At 48.2% G+C, this 25,011-nt stretch overlaps 1 protein-coding gene across 1 annotated transcript; it reads right to left on the reverse strand.

Moving 5' to 3' along the window:
* Nucleotides 1-1,972: 1,972 nt before the first annotated feature.
* NHLH1 (nescient helix-loop-helix 1) lies at nucleotides 1,973-7,732 on the reverse strand. Its single transcript, XM_083717803.1, has one exon. The coding sequence runs from the start codon at nucleotides 6,999-7,001 to the stop codon at nucleotides 6,591-6,593; it is 411 nt and encodes a 136-aa protein (XP_083573929.1). The 5' UTR covers nucleotides 7,002-7,732; the 3' UTR covers nucleotides 1,973-6,590.
* Between the last annotated feature and the right edge of the window lie 17,279 nt (nucleotides 7,733-25,011).

Raw genomic sequence — 25,011 nt, forward strand, 5'->3', positions numbered from 1 at the left:
GATGAGAACCTACATGGAGGTTGATCATGTACAAAACAGGAAACAGTTCTATGGTTGTGGGTGAGGGTTTCCAAGTCAGGGCTCTGATCTTATTTGTACTGTGTCGTGCCACTGGTTTGCATAGCCCAGTTCTGGACAATTTGCCACAGCAATCCAGGGCCTCTCATAGGCAGAGGGATTTTGTCAATCCTGACATTGGAGTTGCTACTGGGGGATGTAGCCTAGGACCTTCTGCTCTGCCACTGAGCAACTGCAAGTCAGGAAAGTCCCAGGACAAATAAGAAATACTGACCTGGCAAAATTTTAACCTTTACTGAGCCCTCTTATTCATCCACCCCCTCTAAAAGAAGCATGGTCCAAGGAGGACTGCCAGAGTCTCACTCCCTAGCAGAGTGGCAGGGAATTTAAAGGGGTGGTACTTTATCTTGGAAACCATACTGTACCATAGCATGGGGTTGTGCGCTTTTGCCTTCTCCAGCAAATGAGGGAGAACCATCTGTGGTGGGTGAGGCAATTCAGAACCCTCTTACGAAAGTCCCAAGCTTCCAGTCCCAGGTCCAGAGTCTAGTAAATTTCCCTCAAAGGGAAATTAATTCCCTCTTGCTTTGGCTGATTCCAGGGTTGTGAGATAACCCCATCTCTAGGTTGTCACAACCTAGTGTTCTACGTGGGAAGGAATCAGGCCACATCTTTTTCCTGTGGCACTTCTTCAAGCATTGGGACCCGGCCTCAATTGCTGACACCTTATTTACTTTGTGGTTTGATTACCATAGTGATGGAAGTGACCTTGAAGACAGCTCAGAAACATCAGGTTGATTCAAAATGCAACAGCCAGGGTTTAAACTGGAGCATGCAGGTCAGAACATAATACTTCAATATTGCCATCACCATTGGTTGGCAATTGTTTACAGGATCAATTCAAGGGTGCAGTTTTGTCCTGTTACAGTCTTGAAAGGCCTGAGGTCAGAGTATCTCAAGAATTGCCTCTTTCTATATGAATTTGCCTGAAACCCTCTTCGTTTTTCTGGCTTTCTGAGTCTCCCAGTTGTCAGAAGTACAGGCAGGGCGTATTTTTAAGGAAGGCACCCAAAATTTAGAAGAGCCACCTTCGGAAAGCAAGCCTGGCTATTTGATCTGCATTTTTAAACGGTCCTAATTTCCACCTTCCTAACAGACTAATGTGGGATGCGGGTGGTGCTGTGGGTTAAACCACTGAGCCTAGGGCTTGCCGATGAGAAGGTCGGCGGTTCGAATCCCCGTGACGGGGTGAGCTCCCGTTGCTCGGTCCCTGCTCCTGCCAACCTAGCAGTTCGAAAGCACGTCAAAGTGCAAGTAGATAAATAGGTACCGCTCCGGCGGGAAGGTAAACAGCGTTTCCATTCGCTACTCTGGTTCGCCAGAAGCGGCTTAGTCATGCTGGCCACATGACCTGGAAGCTGTCTGCGGACAAACGCCGGCTCCTTGGCCAGTAAAGCGAGATGAGTGCCGCAACCCCAGAGTTGGTCACAACTGGACCCTTTACCTTTTAACAGACTAATGTATAAATTGGAACAGATATCCTTGAGGTCATGCGCCCCTCTGGATTTTGCAATACAACCCTCAGCTAAATATATCCCACCATTGGTGGTGGGATGATGATGAGTGGTCAGAGGAAGGAGAGGCAGCAGACTGGGAAGAGGAGGTGTCAGGAGCTGAAGAGGTAACAGGGTTTAGTGAGCAGGAAGAGTCTGGCTGAGAGCAGTCCAGAATCACAGGCAGAAGTGGAGGCTGGAGAGAAGGCAGGCTGCTGAAGAAGCCAGAGGGTGCTCTCCCTGCTGGTCTCCCAGAACCCAAAGAGGTGTGAAGAGGGCGGAGCAAAGACAAACAAGACAACAGGAGCTTCAGATTGCTTGGGAAGGAAGCGGGAGAGGAGGAGACTTAGGGAGCTGTGGGAAGATGGGGACCTTCAGTCACTGCTTCTGCCTCATTGGGGCAAGATCTACCAGGAAGAGTTGATGTGCTCTCCAGGCTTGGCCTCTTGAGCAGTCTTGTTTCTTTGAAGAAGGAGTTAACTTCACTGATGCCATGTGAGTTATTGCTAACCTGCTCCTGGCACCCACTCCTGACAGTATCTTCTAACAACTCTCAGCACCCTTAACAAACTACAGCTCCCATAAACCTTTGGGAGAAGCTATGACTGTTCAAAGTGGTATCTGAGTGCTTTAATTGTATGGTGTGAATGTAGCTTCAATCTTGCTGCTTGAGATGCACATCCTAGTGACAGGCCTGAGGCTGAGACCCAACCTTTGATCCTTCTGTGCACCACTGTGTGTTGGGATAATGGGATAACACCCCTCCCTGAGATGGTCAAACATTTTGCGGCTTCAGTAAAAAATCTGGCTGATGCAGTTCATAATAATGCCCTTTTTATGCCCCCCACGTCTATCACCTGTGTGTCCACCTAATGGCAGGACTGGCCCACCCAATGGCTAAGATGCACTGGGGCAGTGAACCAAACATTCAGCCTTCCCATTGACTGGAGGGGGGGCTTAAGAAGGGGGAGGTCCCTCCAGCAGTAATCCTCCAGCCTTCCACCCCACTGTGATCATTTCATGCTTTGGAGCGTAAGATTTGATTAGGCTGATCCTAACAGGCGGAGTCCGTGACCATCAATTACCGCTCGTGAAATTACCCAGCTGCCACCCAAGGCCACATGAGGCGGGGATTTTTATTTTAATTTATTTAAAGAAAGAAATGGACACATCATTAATTTCCCCCTCCTTTCTCCTCCAGATCATTCTCATCTGAATGGAAGAATTTAATATCTTCCCTTCTGCTTACAAAATCAATAATAATAATAATTAATAATAATCATCTCTTGTCTGTTCTAAACCAAATAACAGACACACATATAAATACACACACACACTTATATAAAGACACACCATAAACAAGGTTTCCCGAGCCCCCCTCCTCCTCCCAAATTCTTTCCCTTCCAAAAAAGTGCATAAACACTGCAAATAAATAACATCTTAAAAAATAAATACATAAAATAAATAAATAATAAAGGAATGCTGTTGTGGCACGCAGATGTTGTTCAAGACATGAGAAGGGGCTTCCATCCTCTCCAGCCCTGGCACTTGTCCGTGTCTCCTTCCGAACCAGGAGCCAAATGACATGTTCTGAGAAAAGTCAGAAGCTCCCAAGCTTTTCTGAGTATTGTGCAAAGGGACTAGGGTGGGCTACAAAAGCTCAACAGAACATCCCATTTCTAGAGGCAGTAGGCTGGGCCCGGGGCACACCAGATGCAGGGGGAGCAGCAATAGGGGAAGTCCATCACCTCTGTGCCCAGCATCTAAGCTTCCTGGTGTGTGGGGCAGTGGAAGGACCATCTGCAGGTCCCTCTTAGAAACAGAATGCTGGTCTGGATCACTGGTCTTCTGCTGGTGGTTCGAGAAATATAAGTGGGTCATGCAGCACCCGAAGAGGAAGGGCTGCTGCTCAGGAGTCAAGCACAATCTCAGCATCAATCTCCAGACAGGGAAGAAAAAGACCAGACCCTCCAAGTGTGCCTATTTTCCCAGGTACTTCCTTGATTTAGAGAAGCTGTCCCGGTTTCTGATTTGACCCCAGAACGTCCCGCTTTTCCTTGGGATGTCCCTATTTTCACTGGAGAAATGTTGGAGGGTATGGAGTTTTCCGACCCACCTGAAGGCAATCCTGTATAGGGAAGTTTTTTTAAAAAAATGTTTAATGTTTTATTATGTTTTTATGTATGTTGGAAGCTGCCCAGAGTGGCTGGGGTGACCCAGTAAGATGTGTAAGATATAAATATGTGTATTTATAAATAGTAAAATTGTCATTATGGAATGGGACAACCCTATTTTCATCGGAGAAATGTTGGAGGGTATGAAAGACCCTCATCTGAAACCCTGGAAAGCTGCTGTTGGACCATTTGGAACCAGCCTTCCCCAACCTAGCAGTGCCCTCAAGACTCCAACTCCCATCATTCCTGGGCGTTGGCCATGCCAGCCAGGGCTGATGGGAGACAGGAGTCCAAAACCTTTGGAAGGGCACCAGTTTTTATAAGGCTAGTTACGACAATATTCTGAGCTAAACAGGCCAGACTTATGCCAGCCGTACCACTATGTTGTGTCTTATGTTTTGGAAAACAAAAGAGGGGCAGTGACCTGATACAAAGGAGAACAGGGATCTTTGCTGTTTGTAGGTGCATAGGCAGCTCAGCTCTTCTCAGATGTGCCTGACAAGCTGCAGCTCTGATGAATAAACAAACAAACAAACAAACAAAACCCTGTTATGAAATTATGAATAATATAGAAGCTTGACCCTCTGTAGCATCTGGATGCCCTAAAGAGAGTAAAAGTAGGAAAAGGAGAGTAGATTGTGAAAAGTATAAATGAGACCCTACTCTGGATATCAGGAATGGGTCCTCCTAGGTCATCCATCCAGCACCAAGACAGTTGCTGCCAATTAACCTCCATCTCCAGAGGCTGCCCCTGGAGTCTCAGGGCCTGGGATGTTCCTGATCTAGCAACCCCATTGGTAAGATTCTTCTTGCTCTCTGGCAGGTTGACCACAAACCAACTTTCCTTAACCTCCAGATGTTTTGGACTACAGTTGCGATTGGCTGGGGCCAATGGGACTTGTAGTCCAACAGCATCTGGTGGGTGCAGATGTGAGTTGGAATCTAAAACATAGCAGGGGTGGAGGATGAGGTTGAGAAAGACGAACAAATGACATACAAAGCAATCCATCAGATCTGCACTCTGTGGTGGTGAGCGGTTGCCTTGGAAAATGTAGTTTGGTAAATGCTCCTGCTTTGTTCCTGCTCTGGGTTCCTTTGGGAGGGAGGCTAGGATAGAAATAAATAAATACATGTTTTTTGTTCAGAGGCAGTGGAGTGGAGTGGTTAGAGTGTCCAACTAGGAACATAGAGACTCAGGTTCTAATTCAGACTCAGCCACAAAGCCCCCTTGGTGGCCTAGCCACTGTGTGTCAGCCTAACCTACCTCAGAGGGTTGCTGCAAGGATAAAATGTGGGGAACAGTGTGCACTGCCCTGAGTGTGTAAACACTGTACTTTTAAAGCACATTCTCTCCCGCAAAGAATTCCGGGCACTGTAGTTTATCCCTCAAGGAGTTACAACTCCTAGCAACCCTTAATAAACTACAATACCCAGAATTCTTTGAGAAGAATGTGCTTTGTTCATAGCCCTGAGCTCCTTGGTGGAAAGGTAATGTAATAAACAAATAAATCCAGCCCAGTTCTGTAGTGGTGGGGATGCCCTCAACCAATCCTATTGCAGTAAAGTCTGCCATACCAGTTTTTAGGCGTGTGGCACTGTAAACCAAAAAGGAACATTCTTCATGTGGTTTTTTTTTTTTTTGTTCTAGGGAAAGGGGATGTGTGGGGAAGGCACCACGCAGATGAAAAGGTGCAGATTTCTGCTATTATCAACACACTATTGATGAAGCTGGCACCATAGAAGGATCTGCAGGGAGGGGGAGAGCAGCTGCAATTTATTTATATTTGTTCCTTCCTGTGTCTTCTTATTTGTATTTCTGAGTTTGCTTCTGTGTTCAGACCTCTGTGACAAGCTGGAGGGTGGTGGTGAAGAATGCTCCAAAGGAGGATAGAATATTGCCCCTTTTCCACATGTATGTGAACATGCCAACTGAGTAAACATGTGCCCACTGAGACTGCGTTTAAACAAACGAATGAGTTATGAAATCCAAATCCATACTAGGGTGTTGGGGTTGAATCCAAAGTCAGTCCCACTCAGACATGCCCATTCATTTTTATGGGTCTACTCTAGGTGTAACTAAATTGACCACAACCCAATGTAAAAATGTTGCAAAAAGGTGTGCAAGCTTTTGAGTTCTCCAGAGCTCATCATCACCAGCAAACTTTTGCTCTCTCCCTGTGCCCCCTTTGCCCTGTTGACATCTAGCCTGATGAAGAGTCGTGGCAAAGTTTGCATGCTGTTTTGTAACATTTTGCTTGATTGGCCTAATGACGCTACTATGGTTTTTATATTTATCTGTGACTATGATTGTTTTAAAACGTGTTTTAATGTTGTGACCTTTCCTGGGACCTTAGGGTGATGGAAATGTAAATAATGATGATGATAATAATATTTTTTCTAGTGGGCCCACTTGTGTGTAAAGAGAAGAGTAGAGAGAGAGAGAGAGAGAGAGAGTGTGTGAGAGTGAGTGTGTAAACAAACAATACCCCAGGGTGGTTTAGACCTGGGCAAGGAGATGTTCCAGGCACAAAGTATTGAGGCACCCCACATTTCCTTGCCTGCAGCTGGAGGGCAGTTCAACCACCATGTCGGCCACCCCATTGTGGGATTCCTGGAGAATTTAAGGATGGAGAATTTTAGCATCTGTAGGCCATTCCTCCAGGCAGAGAGCTGGAGGAGCAGGTCCATCTGGCTGGCTCCACCAGCTGCCCCCCTATCTATATCTACAGTGGATCGAGATCGAGCTATACATATATTTTCCCCTGAGGAGGTGAAGCAGGAAAGCAGAGGCAGGTTGGATAGGAGGAGGAAGAGTGTGGGCTCCTCCGGCCAAGCCAGGCCCTTCTCAGACGTCCAGCACGTGGTTCAGGTAGGAGATGTAGCAGATGGCGAGCCGCAGGATCTCGATCTTGGAGAGCTTCTTGTCCGGGGGCAGCGTGGGCAGGAGCTTGCGGAGCTCGGCGAAGGCCATGTTGAAGGCCTCCACGCGGATGCGCTCTCGCGTGGCGTGCGCCGTCCGGTACTTGGCCGTGGCGCGCCGCCGCCGCCGCCGCTCCTCGCGGCTCAGGTGCTGCAGGTCTTTCTTCAGAGGGTCGCCAGGCTCAGCTACCCGGGACTGGCTGCACAAGCCCAGCCCGCCACCGCCACCGGCTTCTTCCCCCGCGAGGCCTCGGCCTCCGCAGTCGCTGAAGACCGACTCCGTCTCGGAGTGCGTCGGCTGGAGGTCCAGCTCGGTCTGGTCCGAATTGAGCATCATGGCCCAAGGCAAGGCGGCCGAGGTAGGGAGCGGGGCAAGGGAAGGGGGAGAAAGGAGGGCGAATTAGAGCGGGTCGGGGGGCAAAGGGATGGACGGGTGGGGCTTAGGGTCCCGGCTTAGGAGGCCACCTCAAAATGGCACACTTGGGTGGCGCGCGCTCCAGGGCGGTGGCCCCGCTTAGGCCATGAGAGAAATAAAGGTTGCTGGTCTTCCCTCTGGATCTGTGCCAGGGCTGAGTTGTGGAGAGAGCCAGTCATCCGACGAGAAGGGATTTCTTAACCGCCGAGGGAGGCAGAGCGAGAAAGAAAGAAGAGCCCTTAACCTGTTGAAAGGAGCAAAATGGAGCAAATGAATATATCTAAAAGTTTTTTAAAAATACAATAGGAGCATTCAGGGCACCAACGTGTTTGCGCAGGCCACAGGGCGGGTTGCAAAGAAGTAAAATGAAGATGCAAAGAACCCATAAAATAGCGCAAGCCGTGAAGACAAGAACTTTCAAAAAGAACGGGGAAATTTTATAACTTACTTAGGAGACCATTGTAAGCAGATAAAAACATTAGCGGGATTTTAACCTCATTTGTAAGGTAACAAAAACTATGGATAACTCAGATGGATAAAAAAAGTAGATATGCGGTTGTAAATGTTGATATTAGGACCCATGGAAGGGATGGGAGGAAGTATTGAGATTCAGAGTAATCTCTATATATGGATTTGCAATTGATTTTGTTGTACTTTTTAAAAAAATCAATTAAAAATTATTATTATTTCAAAAAGCGCAAGCCATAAAATAACTGTGCAGTTATTGTTTAGTTGATTAGTCGTGTCCGACTCTTCGTGACCCCATGGACCAGAGCACACCAGGCACTCCTGTCTTCTACAGCCTCCCGGAGTTTCGTCAAATTCATAGCAAATCGCAAAATAGCAACTGCTAATAACAGCAGCAGCAATGAATCCTTCAGACCTTTCCTGCAAATTCCCACCGAAAAGCGTGGATAATGTGAAGTTAGGGGTACAGCACCTAGAGACAGTCAAATTGTGCATCGACAGCACTGACCAGAGGAGGAATGACCGCTGGGAGGAGCGCAGAGAAAAGAAACGACATGCTGCGGTGCAACTGGATGCCTTCATCCTCTCTAGTTGCAACAAATCATGTCTCTCCCATATCGGACTCTACAGTCACAGAAGGCGCTGCAACTTTCCAACCATTTGACTTTACCCACAAAGGCGCACTCCGCTTCATTGTGTCCTGACACAGATGGAGACCAACACGGTTGCAGGGACTGGAGGAGAGTAACTTAGACTGTCTGTGGTTTTTATTGCTGTTCAGATGGGATTCTGTAGCAAAAGAGGCTGCAAAAGGAATCATGCAAGCCTAGTGTGGTGTAGTGGTTAGAGTCCAAATCCAAGGAAGGAGATTCCACCACTTCTTGTGGGGGTCTGTTCCGCTGTTGAGCAGCTTTTGCCATATATGATGATGATGATGATGATGATGATGATGATGATAATAAATTTTCCCACTCAGCAGTGAAGTTCACTGGGTGCCTTTGGGCCAGTCACTCCTTAGTTTAACTTACCTCACAGGGTTGTTGTTGGGATAAATTGGGGAGGAGGAGAAATAGGTAAAGCAGCTTGAGTTCTTCGGAGGAAAGGTGGGGGTATGTAATAAATACATTCATTTAAGCTAATCACTCTAGCTGAGTTTGTCAAGTATTTCATAGTGTGACTATAAAGAGTCTGTGGCAGTCTGTCACCTGTAAAGTATTAGCTGGAGATGCTTCTAGAAGGCAGGCTAAAGCGAGCAAGGTGTCCCTCTGCCCACAGTAGATACCTGAAGGAAACGGGGGTGGGTGGGGGGTCCAGAATCATTTGCAAAGGAAAGAAAGCAAGAAAGAAAGGAGAGGGAACATTGCGGGGGGGGGGGGAGATCCAGGTTTGTGTTTTTTAAAAGAAAACGAAATAAGTTTTGTGTAAAACCAATCAAAGAGGTGAACATGAAACCAGGAGTGTGGGGAAAGGTTGCGAATGAAAGGAAACAGGTGGGAGGATTAAAGAAAGTGCAGTGAAAGAGAAAGTGGGGGAGAGGGAATGGAAAAACGGGGAGAGCGACAATGTGGGAGGTTGGGGGAATATCTGCGAGTGACAGACGGCCTCAGTCTGAAAAGAGGGAATTCTCTGGCAGATGCTCCTACATGCTGCCTGTGGGGGAAGGAAGGCCAACGTGCTCTCCATCCCAAGACCCCAGAGGGAGGGGGAGGGGGCCAGACTTTGGAAGCCCCTTGCCTGCTCTGTTCCCTCCTGAGAGGTGACAGGTGGCGAATGGGAGAGGAGGGAAGACAGGCCTGCAGGGTCGGGAGGGAGGAGAAGAGCCCCCCTGTCTCTGGAAAAGAGCCCTTCTGTTGCAGAAATCTGGTGCCTGGGGCGTGCGAAAGCCAGCTTATCCCAATGGCTGGGAAGGAAGTAGGGCTCATCAGCCTGCTAGTCCTCAGTGCTTAATTTTTTTAAAAATGGGAGGAACTGTCAGCCCTCAAGTCTGCCTGAAGACACACCCTGGGAGTCTCCTTAGGAAGGAGGGAAAGGCACCCTCGTGGGTGAGAAGGCCCTCAGTGGCTACCAGCCATGATGGCTATGCTCTTCCTTCACAGTCAGAGGCAGTAATGTTTCTGAATCCCATTTGCTGGGGACTCCAGGTGAGAAGAGTGCTCTTGCATTTAAGGTCCTCTTTGCAGGTTTCCTGTGGAGGCATCTGGTTGGCTACTTTGAGGAGAAAATGGGCCTCTGGCTTGATCCAGGGCTCTTTGTTTATGCTCTTATGTGGCACTCTGTCTGTGCTCAAATGACACTTTGCATGGTCAAGAGGAGAAGCAAGACCCTAAGTGGTAATGAATCCATTATATCCAGGGAGTACACACATCTTTTGGATCGAGGAAAACAAACTGCTCAACTTGCTTTGAAACATTACTTCTCCACACTATGCACAATTAACCCAGTATACATATGCTGCTACAGGATGGGGTGATAGTCATAGGCTTCAATGCTTTTAAAAAAAAACAAAAAAACAAAGGTACATATGGAGGAAAAGAAGCCTATCAATCTTAATGATATGGAGGCAGAACCTTCAGTTCGGAGGCAGTCTACCTGTGCTGGGGGCAAATAGCATGGGAAGGTGGGCATGTCCGCTTGTGGGGTTCCCAAGAAGAAGCGTTTTGACTCATCTGCTGGAAACAAGATGCTGGATTGATCCTGCACTGATCCAGTACTGCAGGGCTCTTGATTTTTGAAAGTTGACAAAGAAAGGGGCACTTTTCAACACAGCATCATGTGGCACAAAACATTCTTGTTCCACTCCCTGCCTCCCCCTGGCCTAACCCCCTGGGTATCAATACACCGTTGTTTTGCTAGTGACTTTGGGTTATCCAAACTTCGTCCAGTTATCAGAAGCTACAGCAGAGTTCTGAACCAGTGTATGAAAACATGTTTTGAATAAGGAAAGGAAAATGGGTTCTTGAGTTCCTCTGGGGGTGGCTGAGCTCCTAATAGCTTGTTAGCACGCAACTTGTCTTCAGGGCTCACCCCTAGAAGGGAGAGAGATATACCTTCCCTCTGTTGCACACCCATCGCGGACATGATGGTGCCACAAAGTGAACAAGGTGCTGCTATTTCGCATGCTGGAATGAGGCTCATTTTTAGCTTCTGACAAGACACACCCCTGGCTTTAAAAACCAATAGTTTGTTGCAAAATCAGTGGACAGAGCATTGAATGTGCAGACCTTCAGTCTGAGATGATGGGAAGGAGGGCACTGGGGTGTTGCAAGCCGATCCCTCATTTCATCAGTGAATGTTGTGGGGCAGATGTTGCCTCCCTAATCCCAGATCTGTGTGTCGGTGGTTTGGTTACAGAACCACACTGCACAAGTTCAGAGATGTCTCCTTCGTGGCATGAAAAGCTCCTGGGGCTGAGCTTTCAAGGCTGAGCCAGGGCTAAATTAAGCCCCTGTGAAGTTGTCAAGCAAGGGGAAGCTGGAGGGAACATGGATAAAAAATGCCACAGTATTTGGGGAGCAAATGCAGCTAAAGGAACAGTCTCTTGCTTAATTTCTGATACCCAGCACCCTGAGGCACAGTTACTGCCCTGCAAATGATACTGAAGGACCTGCCTTCTGGGGGTGTGCAAGGAGGAAAGGCACTCTACATATGCTCAGAGGCACCAAATGCCTTTTTTATTACTGCCTGCTTCTCTGAGTGGCACCTGGAAGTATAAGCAAGGTTTTGGGGCTAAGTGCAATCAAAGCCAAATATTGTGAGATTTGCCCTGTCTCTCTTACTTTTGTTTTCACGGTAGCTTTCGGGGGAAGGGCATTTGCTCTGCATATGGAAGATTCAAGACGGAGCTAAATTCTCCAAGCTGGTTTAAATGAATCTAGTTATTAATTTTCAGGATTGCTAAGGTGTGTGATCGTATGTTTAGCATTAAAAAAATGAAAATAAAACCAACCTTAGCAAGGGACACTTCATTTAAAGAAACACCATCTAAAATGTACAGTGATAATATGTTAAGCCCAAACCACATGAATACAACACTTAAAACTTTGCCAAACTTCTCACAGAGTTGGGGTTGGGTGGGAGAATACCAGCGCAAGATCCTCACGCATCTGGAGGGCAAGGCTCAAACATAGACGGGCACCAGGCATTTCCCACCTCAGAGGACCACAGGAAACTGCCCTCTGCTGAGCTTAGCCCATTACTCCCTCCAGCCCAGTACTGTCTGCACTAGCAGCAACTCTCCAGGGTTTTAGATAGGGTTTCCCCCCAGCCCTACCTGGAGATGCCGGGAAGTGAACTTAGGTACAAATTTGATGCTCTGCCACTGAGCCGCTACCCTTCAAAAATGAAAAGCGCAGGAGCAGAATTTGCGGGGAGACCCTCAGGAAGACCGGCGTATCTTAGGGGCTGTCTTGCGCCACACTGGGTTCTTCCTGAAGAAAGCCCATCATTCAGAGCACATGCAGAGGCTGGATTTAATCCCCCACATGTCCAATTTCAAAAGGATCTCAGAAGGAAGAGATAGGAAAGGTCCTTCTCTGCCCATGTTAATACTGACAAATGCCATGGGCTCAGGCTGCAAGGAAGCGAAGAGGCTCATTCCCACAGAGTGCTTTTTCATTTGATGCTGAAGCCCCATCCTCCAGTTGAAGGCTAGTCAAAGTCTGTGCCTGTGCATCTTTGGGAAATATTGCAAGACGTCTCTATCTCGGCTGCCTTTCAGGAGTTAGAATTAAGTGGGCAGGTTGGGGAGGCAATCTCTGTCTGAATGCCTTTCTTTCTGCTTTATCCATGGGATGAAGGAAGGGGACTGGCAGCCCCATCCCTCTCCCACCCCCACCCCCTCTGTCCCTGGAGCATCACCCTGCAACCCAGTCAGACGGGAGGCATTACTATTGCTATTGCTATTACTATTTGTGCACCCAGATCCAATGGCTCCTCTTTGAATCTGCTTCTAACAAAACTTTGGCTTGCAATTCTTTACGGATATCACGGAAATGAAGACAGCCCACTCTTAGACACAAACTTGCCTCGCCTTTCTGGCAGGTTTGCCAACTTTTTTTAAAAAAATAAAAAGATCAGCCTCAGCTCCTTTGCCTGATCTGCTGACATGAGCAGGTAACAAGGTTTATCTCTTGTGTTGTGAACAGCTGAACATGAATGATGTCTACAGAACATGTTGCTCTAAAAGGTACAAGACCAGGCCAGGCTGGTCAGTTGGCAATCCTGTTCCAGAAAGAAACAAAACAGGATGTAGTTCATTTCCTTCACAGCACGAAATGCGGAGAGGGAAATGTTCATGAATCAAGCCAGTAATAAGGAAGTTTAGGGAAGTTTTTAAATGTTTAATGCTGTATTGTGTTTTAATATTTGGTTGGGAGCTGCCCAGAGTGGCTGGGGAAACCCAGCCAGATGGGCGGGGTATAATTAAATAAATAATAATTTATTATTATTATTATTATTATTATTATTATTATTATTATTAAAAAATAAATGTGGTTTGCTTCTGTCCATCCATCCACCTGTCTATCCTAGATATTGGAAGTAACAGGCAGAAGAACCATGATCTATAAATGAGTGACTGACCAAGGCTCCTGAAATGATAGAAATGGGTCAGCAAACAGATGTAGTTCATATAAGCCATGGGATCTCTTCACCTGTTTTGTTAAATGGAGACTATTTTTCACACACTATTGTTTTGTGGTGTTGAACAGATAGATAAGACAGATAGATATTTGTGATTGTAGTTTCAGTTAAAAAAAAAAAAAAAACCCTTTCCTCTCTAGAAGGTTCCCTTTCTTCCCCACTTCCTTCAGTTTTTCCCAGGTTTTCTTTCTTTCTTTCTTTCTTTCTTTCTTTCTTTCTTTCTTTCTTTCTTTCTTTCTTTCCCATCTACACTTCTCTGCCTATTGATTGTGGCAACATCATTCAGCCGGGTACCGCAAATGTGCAAAACCAACGTCCAAACAGGCCTTATTTTTTAATTTCAAAAAAAACCGCACACAGTAGAAAAAGAAACACACACACAGGCCAAGACACACAAGAAATCTTACCCCTGAGCAAAGGAGACCCTTTCCTTCCCAGACCACTTCTTCCTGGAGCGCTTTTTCCGCTTCAGAGGCAATCTCCGAGTGGGAATCCAGGTAGAGCGGGCCACTCCATTCATCCCTTGATCCACTCATGCATCCCATCATCTGCAGGCAAGAAAGTTTGCATCCTTGTGCTCCCAGCACCTGCCTCCTTCTGGCAGGGGTGCGGCTGCCACATGGGGGGGCCCTGATCCGCCACACGCCCAGGTGCTCTGCACCGACACCATGGGCACACCTGGGGATGGCTGCCCCAACCACTATATATACCCAGCCTGGCCGCATGCTGTGTCCATCATCGGGCTTCCCATTGGCCACTCCAGTGCCCCCCCTCATAAATATTAAAAGCCAGGAGCAAGGATGCCATTGGCTGGGAAAAGAAGGGCAAGCCCCTGGGACAGGAGGAGAGGGGGGGCCTGGAGGAAAGGGGAGGGAGGGAGGGGGAGGGGGGAATGGGGTGTGGGCCCTCAGGGAGTTGGAGACATCTGTTCAGCATGCATATTTCATAAAGAAGAAATAGAGAGAGAGGGAAGGGGAGAGGCAGAATGAAAAAGGGAGACAGAAGCCGGCACGTGTCGCCTTCACATAGGAGGGGAATCATTAAAGCTGATTTAACAGAGGCAAATCCCGCCCCCCCCCCCAGCCAGCCTTGACATCACCCTGAATTCTGACAGTTGGTGCAGCGGACTTTCCACTTAGGCTGTGTGTGGAATAGGAGGCCGTGTGGGCAAAGGTGGATTTGCAAGGGCCAGCAGCCAGTGGTCAAGATGTTTGGAGTAGGGGGCCTCTCCCTGAGTCCCCCTCCTTCACGCCCCCCACTTGCTAGCCCCTGGGCCCAGTCAGCACCTCCAGAGGATGAGGCGTGAGGAGGAGACAGCTCCTTCTCCCAAACTCCTCTGGCTGCTTGCATGCAGTTTGAGCAGAAGGCGCAGCAGGCAGCGTCAGGACATCAGAAGAGGCCGGCTGCAGGATCAGGCCGGCCAGCCCAGCATCCTGCTGTCACAGGGGCCAACCAGATGCCTGCAGGAAACCGGGGAGTAAAAACTTGAGTGCAGCAGCGCTCTTGTGGTTCCCAAACAACTGCTATTCCAAGGCGCGCTGCCCCTGGCAGTGGTTTGAGAACATATCCATATGTAGCCACGGGTAACCTTATCTTCCGTGAATTAGCGTGATCCTCTTTTTAAGCTGTCCAAGTTGGTGGCCCTCGCAGAGTTTTAACAAAAAGCTGTGTGGAGAAGTACTTTATTTTGCCTGCTCTGAATCTTCCAACATTCAGCTTCGTTAGATGTCCTCACGTTCTAATGTTATGAGAAAAAGCTGTTCTCTATCCACTTTCGCCACACAATGCAAAATAATCATTAGCATATGCCCCCATAATCGCCTTTTTTCTAAACTAAAAAGCTGTAGTAAGGACAGGAGGGTTCTTGGGTCTACTTTGGTCCCTGACGGGCCTCAGCCACCATCTGCTGGTGCCATTGCCAGCTCCTGGCCCCTGTCTTGCAACATGAAGCAAGCACACACTTATAGGGTGAGCTGCTTTAAAGTATTTTATTCTTCCAGTTTATATAATACTTTTGTGCATTCAAAATGCTTTGTAGGCATTCTCTTGTGTTTGTCCTTCTAACCCCCTGCAAAGTTGCATTTATATCACCTGCGGCAGGTTACTGCTTTTACACTTTTTCCAAAAAAAGATACAGGTTGTTTGCCCCATGGGGAAACTTTGGCCTGCCAGGTGCTGCTGAACTACATCTCCCATAATTCCTGGCCATTGGACATGCTTCCCATGGCTGATGGGAGTTCTTATGTTCAGGCAGATCCATTGAAATAAATGGATATGTTAATCATGGCTATGAAGTTTAGTGGCTTACTCTAAGTAAGGCTTACTTGGATACAACCCTGTGCCATTTTAATGCTTTTGTTCTACATCTGTTTTTACAGTATAATTGTAATACTATGTAAGCTGCCCTGTGAACATTTATTAATTTTTATTTTGTGGATTTATATCTCACCTTTCACCCTATACACAGTTGCCGGGCAGGTCACAGCATAAGCATCACATCAGTTCCGTAAAAAGAAGCCAGTCTTACTTAACAAAAATAAGATTTAAGTGAATACACATGTTCCTCATTCGCTAAAACATTTCTTTACTCCTCAACCTCAAAAAGGTTGACAAAAGGAGGAAGATGTTAAATAACTGCAGGGACAGGGAATTAGAGGGTGGCAATGGGAGTGAGATTATGGCAGAGGAAAGAATACTAACGCTACAAATGATTAGCAGATTAAAACATGAGTACAATCACATGTAATTTAACCATAAAATACAAAACCAACAATAATCCAAATACTAGCTGCAGTGAGATACAAACATCAAATAAGCACATGGGTAAAATGTTTAGTTCAGTGTGAGTCTGTGTGGTGGGCAGAGCAAAAACAACCAGAATCCTTTCTGCTTAACTTGGGTCCAGTCACTGAGCAATGCCAGAAATCTCGATGATGGCCCCCAGAATATGGAGCATGTCGTTAACAGCACAGATTTTGCCACACCTGTTGTGGATTTTGTTTCTTGCTTCTTTTAATGTATGGTTTTCATCCCCCCCCCCCTTTCCCCATCAGCAGCTCAGTTTAAGCATGTTTTCTCTCTGTTTGGGGGGGCGGGGCGGGAAATGTAATTTTAAAAACAACTTTATAATTGGGTTTTCCTCCACTGCCCCTCCATTTAATTGGAGCCATAGACTTCCTGATTTGTAGTTTCTTGTTTTAGCCTGGATGCTCTGCCAGAAGAGGGAAACTTGACCAGTTGCAGCTCAGCCTCCAGGGGAAAGGGAAATGCCCTGCTTGTCCGCACAGTGTTCCTTCCTGTAAAGGGCACACAAGCCCCAGTGTCCTCTCTGGGCGTGATCACAGTGTTAGAACTAGGTTCTGGAATGGAAGCCATCCATCATGGTTAGAGGGTCAGACTAGGACCTGGGAGGCAAGGCTCAAATTCCCTCACTGGGTGATCTCGGGCCGATCACTGCCTCTCAGCCGAACCCACCTCTCAGAGTTGTTGTGGGGGATTAAATGAGGAGGGGGAGAACCATGGATGCCACCTCAAGCTCCTTAGAGAAAAATGTAGGCTATAAAGGCAATAAACAAAAAGAAATGACAAGTAACCCATAAAGTCAATAAACATCCGAACCACCCCTGGCCATCCTTCCAGCTCCACTTGCTGACAGGGCAGGTTCAAGCGATAAGCTGCAACTTTGGTCAATGGCAGAGCAAGCCAATTGGGCACCTGGGGTGGTGTGATAGCCCTGCGCCCAGGGGCAGGGCCAGCGCGAGCCGTGGCAGGACGCTCTTTGGGGCCTCCGAGGAATCTGCCTGCCTCCTCCCACTCAGCCGCCCTATAGCTGGGAGGAGGCAGCAGACGGACCCTTTGGGGCAGCGCAGAGCCAAGCCACCGCATCACTCCCAGGAAAGACGTGTGGCTCTGGCACGCTGCAGGCCCTGCAGTGAGTGCCGCCCGGCATTTTGTCACGCCCTCAGTGCTGACACCCGGGGCAGCCCGCCCCCACTGCACCCCTCTTTCTCCACCCCTTTCTCTGGTGCCCGTCAGATGTCTTGGACTCCCAACTCCCATCAGACCCAGCCATTACGACCATGTTGGCTGCGGCTAAAAGGAGTTGTGGTCCAAAATGTCTACGTCTGTTAGGCTTGCTGTTAAAATCACTTCGTATCTGATGCTGAAAACCGCCTTCAAGGTACATTCTGCCTGGGAGTGAATCCCACCAATTGCAGCACAGTCCTCTTTTGAGTACTCTCGTTTCAAACATTGCTGGGGTGTGTTTGTGTTCCATTCAGATTGTAAGGCCCTTGGAGCAGGGACCTTCCCTCTTTTAGCTTCTCCGCCGCACCTCTGCGACAAATGCCAATGAGCACACAAACGCCACAGCCAACTGCGGATTAATTGTTCCCGAAACCCCTAGCAAACACCCCCTTTGTGCCTCGGATGTTCCTTTTCTGGAAGAAGAGACCTCCTTTTGCAGAATCCGAGCAAATCCAGGCCGACTGTTCCCAGGCCCAGCTCTGGACTGAGTTGCTATGGGCACAGCGGAGGCTGCTGTGAGTGTGTATTTTACAGGGAGGGGGGAGTTGAGCGGGAAGGCAAATGGGAGCCATGAAAACACCAGAGAGGCAACATTTGGCAAGAGGCAAGGCGACATATTGTACAATCCCATGGGGAACCTTGGCTGGCCTGTTCTTGTCAGGCAGAGCAGACGGACTTAACCCTTGAAGGGCTGGCGGAGCGCCGCTGCTGACTCCCCACATGCTTTATTTTAAAGTGAGGAGCAGAAGGAAGATCAGCAGCTGAGAGATAAACCATAGTGGCCATTATCACTATCATATTAAAAAAAAAAACCACACCAAATCTTCAGCAACTGTGAAGAGACTCCTCCCCATTAAAATAATAATAATAACAACCTTGATAGGCTTCTTGACTTAACTTCAACTCCTGGGAATTTCTTTGAAAACAGAATTGGCTTGGAATTGTCTACAAGAAACGAGGGCGATCCCCAACTGCTACAAAGCCATTGCTAGGAACCAAACCACCACACACACCTTTCAACGAAAGAGGTGGGTTTTGGTGGGTAAAAGGACTGCCATGGGCTAGAGGCCATAGATGCTGCCATAGAACAAATCTGCCCTGACTTGGAAGGCTGGACCCCAAATGGAATTATAAATCAGTGTCCTGCTGTAGGGTCTGACAGCAGCCTGTCGTGGTTCCAGCACCGTCCAACATCTTCATTAATTATGTGGGTGAAAAGGCAGAGGGGGAAGCTCATCTGAATGCTATTTTAGGTTTACGTCCTACGATTTATACACTGCTTGGTTGTAAACAAGCCTCAAAGTCGTTTACAAAGGAATAAAACAGTGGAATTATCAGTAAAGTTAGAAACAGCTGTTTAAAACATGCAAATAATAATAAAATTGGTGATATAAACATATGAAAACATACATCAGTATTCTGCATACCTAGACAGTCTTGCCTAAACAAAATGTTTTTATCAGGCACCGGAAATTGTACAGTGAAGGCTCCTGCCTGATGCCAATAGGCAGGGAGTTCCAAAGTGTAGGTGCTGCCACACTAGAAGTTCAATTTCTTAAAAAATGCAGGACAAATATTATGTGGCACCTGTAACACGGTCAGTTTTGCAGATTTAAGTGGTCAAGTGGCAATCTGCAATTAAACGGGTCCTAAATTGTCCAGGGCTTTATTTACTAATAGTAACAACTTGAACTTCGGCCAGTAACAAATTGGCAACCAGTGCGGACCTATGAGCACTTATGTATTTTAAACTGGATTTGATCCTCACTATGGTTGGCGATTGGGAAGCCACCTCAAATGTAGGAGCGATGAAGCAGACTGTCAGAATTCCTAACGAACCATTGTAGTCTGCCCAGGAAATGCCTAGACTTGCTAGGCTATGTCCCAGAGCCTATTGGAAATTCTGCCACTTGCACCTGATCACAGGAAGCGTCTCCAGGTAGGACCCTCCTGCCCATAAATGTTCGTGGAGGATAATGCTATGAAATAGCGCACCCCCGAATGCCAGTTGTTGGGAATCACAAATGAGGAGAGTTGTTCTTGTTCTGGGGTCCTGCTTATGGGCTTCTTGCAGGCATCTGGGTGGCCACAGTAAGAACAGGATGCTGAACTAGGTGGGTCATTGGCCTGATCCAGCAGGACTCTTCTCATGTCCTCATGCTTCCAGTTGCCTGTCTAGAAAGTTAATATTGCTCACTGTGTTTGATTAGCAGGACTCTTTTCCAGAAACATTACTGCCCAATTCAGGAGCATGAGGAAGGGGCCAGAAGTCTGATCCATCTACCTACACAGCCTGGCCCCAGCTCTCTGGGTACATTGGGTACATCCTCACCCTTACCTGGAGATGCCACTGGGGTTGAAACAGGAAACGTCTGCATGCTCTACTGCTGAGCTACAGCCCTTCCCCAAACACTCAAGAGACACTCACTCCTAGACAGTGAGCAGAGGGGAGTGCACTGCAGAGCATAGCTGTCAACCTTCCCTTTTTTGCAGGAAATTCCCTTATTCCAGTGCCGTTTCCTGCCGCTATCCCAGATTGTTAGATATCCCGTACACTGTCCCCGGGACAGGTTAGGCTGCTGATCCCTTATTTTTGAGGCTGTTGATCCCTTATTTTCAAATCTGAAAGTTGAACAGCTATGCTGCAGAATACATGCAGGGTTGGAACATGTGGGCTCAAAAGCAACACAAGGAGAGTGCTCTCGGCCTCTCTGCAAAGTCACACATGCAGGGAGAGGTGTGTGCCTCTGACTCCGTGTGGCTGGGCAATTTATTCTGTGTGCGCAGCGTTGGCTCACCCTGGCACGCTCGCCGTCTGTGCCTCCTTTGCCAGGCCGCCTGAGCAAGACCCCTCCGCCCACTGCCTGGCCCGGCCCGCTCTGCTCCCTCCACTAGGCCTTCTGCCTGCTTCACCTTATTTCCCTGGGGTTTGCGTGCAGCCCCCGACAGAAGGCCTCGCTACTCAATATCACCGCAATCTGTTGCTGCTCCTGCTGTCAGATCTGTGTAAAAAGGACATACACAAACACCACGGTCTTGTTCCTGTCCCCGTTTGCTCCCGGCTCCTCTGTGGCTTTGTTCCCTCGAAAGCCAAAGTGTAGCAGAAGCTGCCGATCATAATATGGCCCTAATCGAGTCTGTCATAATCGGATCCAAGCTAATTATGCTCCGATCCCTTCTCTTCGGCGGGCTCTATTGCCTGTCCATCTGTCCCCCCCCCTCTAAACTGCACCCTCTGCCATTCGCGCCTTTGTGTCCGTCCATCTGTCAGCTGCAGGCCTTCGCCACCACCTTTGCCTGGGTCCCTTCCCGGCAGCAGCTCTGCTCTTTCCCTCTCATTGGCCTGCAGTGGCTCCATCTTTCTCTCTCTCCAAGGCCTCTCCATCAATCCACTTAGCTGCTGCTGCGTGGCTCTCCACCTCCCCTGTCCATCTGCTCCTCTTTTCCCTGGCCCTCTCCTCTTGGGGAGGCCCCTCTTCTTTCTCTTCTCTCGCTCTCTATCCATCTTGATTAGAGCCAGCAGCTCTGCTTAAAGCTGCCTCCATGCTAGCCAGTGGAGAAGGGGGGAAGAGACGAGAGGTTGGATACAGAGGAGCAAGAAGTCATTGGGGAGGCTGGTGGCATAGCACCTTTTCACCTCTTTTTGCCTGCATCCACTGGATTCTCACCCCCGCAATGCTGCTGGGGAATGATAGACCTGCCCCAGCCCCACAGCAGTCAAAAGCCCAGGAGCAAGCCCTCCAACTAAGCGCAGGTAAATTGCTCAGCACGGTTCCAGGGATCTGTGCTCAGTATCGGAAGCTGCCTCCCATGGAGCCCAGGCCACTGAGCCCCATCTAACTCAGTAGTCATTCATTCCCCCCCCCCCACCTTTCCTCCAAGGAGTCCAAGGTGTTGTCCTACATATTTCTCCACCCCACTTTATCCTCACAGCTCACTCCTTGAGAAACACTTAACCTGGCCAGTCTGACGGGTTCATCACATTCCCTCTGACAGATTCTAGCCTCACATATGCAGGATCACAGGTTTGGCCTAAAAGAGAGATTGTTTAGCAGAAAGTGGAGAAGACGGCTGCTCACATGGATTGAAAGCTGTAAATCTTAAACTGCCTACAACATCAGTGTCTCACATTGAACATAACTGATTTGTAGAAAAGACTCCATGACCTGAAAATAGAGACAATGCATGTACTTATGTAACCCAAGAAAATCTTTAATTTTTTAAAAAGTAATTTTTTTTATGTAAACAGGCAGAAAAACAGAAATTCCTCTTTGCATTTTCTGCTAATGTTTTTCTTTAATCTGTTTTCTTTCCCTCTTTCTCTTTCCTTTCTTTTTTCACTCTTTCATCCCTCTCTTATGTCTATCTTTTTGATTTCTTTTTCTTTTTCTCTTTCTGCTTTGCTTATGCTTTTAATCCCCTACTCTGGGTTAGCAAACAAAGGTGATGGATGGTTGGCCAAGGAACCTGTGTGAGAGGCAGGAAAGTGAAGATCTCCCAGGGTGGGAGGCTAGGAAAGGGAAGGGAAGCTCCCAGGTGAGAGCTGGGGGTGTTCACCTCTCTATGGGTGGGGTACCTATGAGAGAGGACTTTTTTCTTTTTCATGCGTTAATTTTTGTTTAGATGAATTTTTTATTGTATTATGATAAGTCTCTGGAAAACCTAAAAAAAAAAAAAATGTTTGGAAGAGTCTCAATCTTCCAGATTGACATCCCACCAAAAAGACCTACAAGGAAAGGAATACCAAGTCAGACCACTGGTCTATCAAGCTCAGTACTGTCTACTGCATGGGTAGGCAAACTAAGGCCCAGGGGCTGGATGAGGCCCAATCGCCTTCTCAATCTGGCCCATGGACATTCTGGGAATCAGAATATGTCCTTTTATTTAAAATGCATCTCTGGGTTATTTGTGGAGCATAGGAATTAGTTCATTATTTTTTTCCAAAATATAGTCCGGCTCCCCACAAGGTCTGAGGGACAGGGGACCAGCCCCCTGCCGGAAAAGTTTGCTGACCCCTGGTCTACTGCACTGACTGGCAGCAGCTCTCTGAGGTTTCAGACAGAAGAGATGCCACTGCGGTTTGAACCTGGGACCTTTCGTGTGCAAAGGTTTGCATGCAAGAAGCAGATTCTTTGCTTGGCCCCAAGGAGCAGATCTTCCCTTGCTTCTCCCCAGTTTTTGGAACGGCCCCACCAGAAGCTTAGCTTGCCTGGCCCACTCCCCAGGAAGGCCCTTTGCACCTCCCCGGAAGCCAAGGATGCCATGGGAGGCAGCCAGCTCCAAACTGGGTGATGACAGCTCTGATGCCGAGCTCTGTCGCCAGACTCGCTCCCCAGCTTGGCGCTTCGTCTCCCCGCTTCTCCCGCTTAGCAGCTTTTAAAATTTAATAAGCAAATAATGAATTTGATGGCGTGCTGGATTTGGGAGGGCAGTGTGTGTGTGTGTGTGTGTGTGTGTGTGTGTGTGTGTGTAAAACGCTGCCACTTCCAGCCGCAAAGGGAGGCTGCAGCCCTGGCGTTGTGCTGAGCCTCAGTTGACTCCCTCCCAGCTCTTCCAAAGCCAGAAAGTTCCCAGTGAATAGGAAGATGCTCCATTTATTAACTGCTCCCATTTCTGCCTTCCCGGCTCACTCCCATATGTTTCCCCTCAGGGCGGGGGTGGTGGGGCAGCTGCAGTTCTCCCCACCGCACCCCTCTGTCCTGCCCCACCTTTCCTCTGACCCAGGGGAAACAGCTGAGTTCAAAGGTTGGGAAATGCCGCCCCATTGTGCTCCTGGACCCATGCTGTGCCCAGTCAGGGTGTGGGGGAAAGAAAGGAAGAATTGAAAAGCTGAGAGCCAGGTGTGAAAGGTCCTTCTGGGCAGGCTTGCAGGGCCCTGCTCTGTTTCTTTGCTAGATCGCTGAGATCCACCAACCAGAATCTGCCCATCCCTGCAGTCGAGTTCAGGATTCCTGTCTGCATCTTGAACAGGAGCATGGAAAGCTGCTAGATACTGTCAGCCTGCTGCAAAATTGCACAGCTGCAATGTTGTTTTCCCAGCTCCTTTATTTTTCCTCCCCACCACAGACCCCTGCCTGCTCTGGTCCAATGATGTTGGACCCCACAGAGAAGGATGTGAGGCTGGTCAGAGGTTCCAGCACCATGGAAAGCTCCAAGCAAGCAGCCCCCCTCCAACCAAGTTTTAAAGCAACTGAGCCTTATCACAGCTACTGCTCTCAGGTTTCACACCCTTGTGAGTAAGGTCATGGCTGGTGCAACATACATTTAAAGCATTCTTATACCACTTTAACGGACGCGGGTGGTGCTGTGGGTTAAACCACAGAGCCTAGGACTTGCTCAGAAGGTCGGCAGTTCGAATCCCCGTGATGGGGTGAGCTCCCGTTGCTTGGTCCCAGCTCCTGCCAACCTAGCAGTTCGAAAGCACGTCAAAGTGCAAGTAGATAAATAGGTACTGCTCCGGCGGGAAGGTAAACGGCGTTTCCGTGCGCTGCTCTGGTTCCCCAGAAGTGGTTTAGTCATGCTGGCCACATGACCCAGAAGCTGTACGCCGGCTCCCTCGGCCAGTAAAGCAAGAGGAGCGCTGTAACCCCAGAGTTGGTCACGACTGGACCTAATCGTCAGGGGTCCCTTTACCTTTATACTGCTTTAACAGCCTTATCCTGAGAACTGTAGTTTGTTTACGGTGCTGGGGACTGTAGCTCTGTGACGGCTCTCCTACCAATTCTCAGCACCTTCAACAAACCACTGTTCCAAAGATCCTTTGGAGAGAAGCCGTAACTTTTAAAGTGGTGCCATAGTGCTTTAAATGCATGATGGGCATGTGACCTAACTGTGGATTCTTAAAAGGGCCAAACCCCCGTCCTGAAGACAGGCACTTTGATCCCTAGATTCCTCCTACGTGGTGCACTTGCAGCTGTCACTGGTCTACTCAGCTCCTGGCAAGGCATTTGGCTGCCCGGGGGGAAGTGCCTGTGAGGGTCCTGACTTTGGCCCTGCAGGTCTAGGGTGGTCTCGATTGGCTTGGGACCCAAATATCTGCAAGAATGCTTTCTCCCTTACCAAACTCAGGAGATGAGTCTTAATGTTGCTTGATGTGTTTGTCTGGCAGATATTGTACCATCCACTGCAATCAGATCCATAGCAAGACTAAACATCCCAGTCAACATTCTTAAAGCATGAAGACCAAGTTAATATTTGGGGGGCAGGCGAACAGGAAGTGGCTTGAACACTGTACTGTATTTTCAGGGCAGCCAAAGTATGTTCACGCCATTTCTGCTGTTCCTCCTATGTCTGTCTCCACTCTGTGCTTTTAAAATAGCAAATAAATAAAGTGGGCAATGTACCGGGGGGGGGGGGGAGCCATGTACAATCAGGTTGTGATCTGAGAATAAGCACAACACATGACCCTATTTTTGTCCAGAACATGTTGGAGGGGATGCTACCTGATAGTCAGAGCCCCCTCGGGGCCAGGCAGCCCCTCCTCCTCTCCCTAGACCCCACAGGTGAGCACATACCTTGTTTATTTTCAGGTAACATTTGCCAAAGGTTGCATCATAGCCAAATGCCCTTTGGTGGAGGTTTGTGGAAACAGCATCTCAGGGGGGGTTGTCCCCACCTCTCCCATCCCTCTTTCCACTAATTTCTCCTCGAGTTTCACATCATTGTTTCTTGACTTGTTCTCCAAAAGTAGATATTAAGCTTTCAGCTAATGTGTTAGGCTGAAATTAGAGACACTTGTGACATTGCTGATTTATTTGGATAAAGGATAGGCAAGGTATTTGTAGATTACTTGGTTTAA

This window comes from Podarcis gaigeae (assembly GCF_964106915.1).
Source record: "Podarcis gaigeae genome assembly, chromosome: 16".
Lineage (NCBI taxonomy): Eukaryota > Metazoa > Chordata > Lepidosauria > Squamata > Lacertidae > Podarcis > Podarcis gaigeae.

Coding starts and splice junctions, on each gene's coding strand:
- NHLH1 (XM_083717803.1), bottom strand. CDS start 7,001: ATGATGCTCAATTCGGACCAGACCGAGCTGGACCTCCAGCCGACGCAC.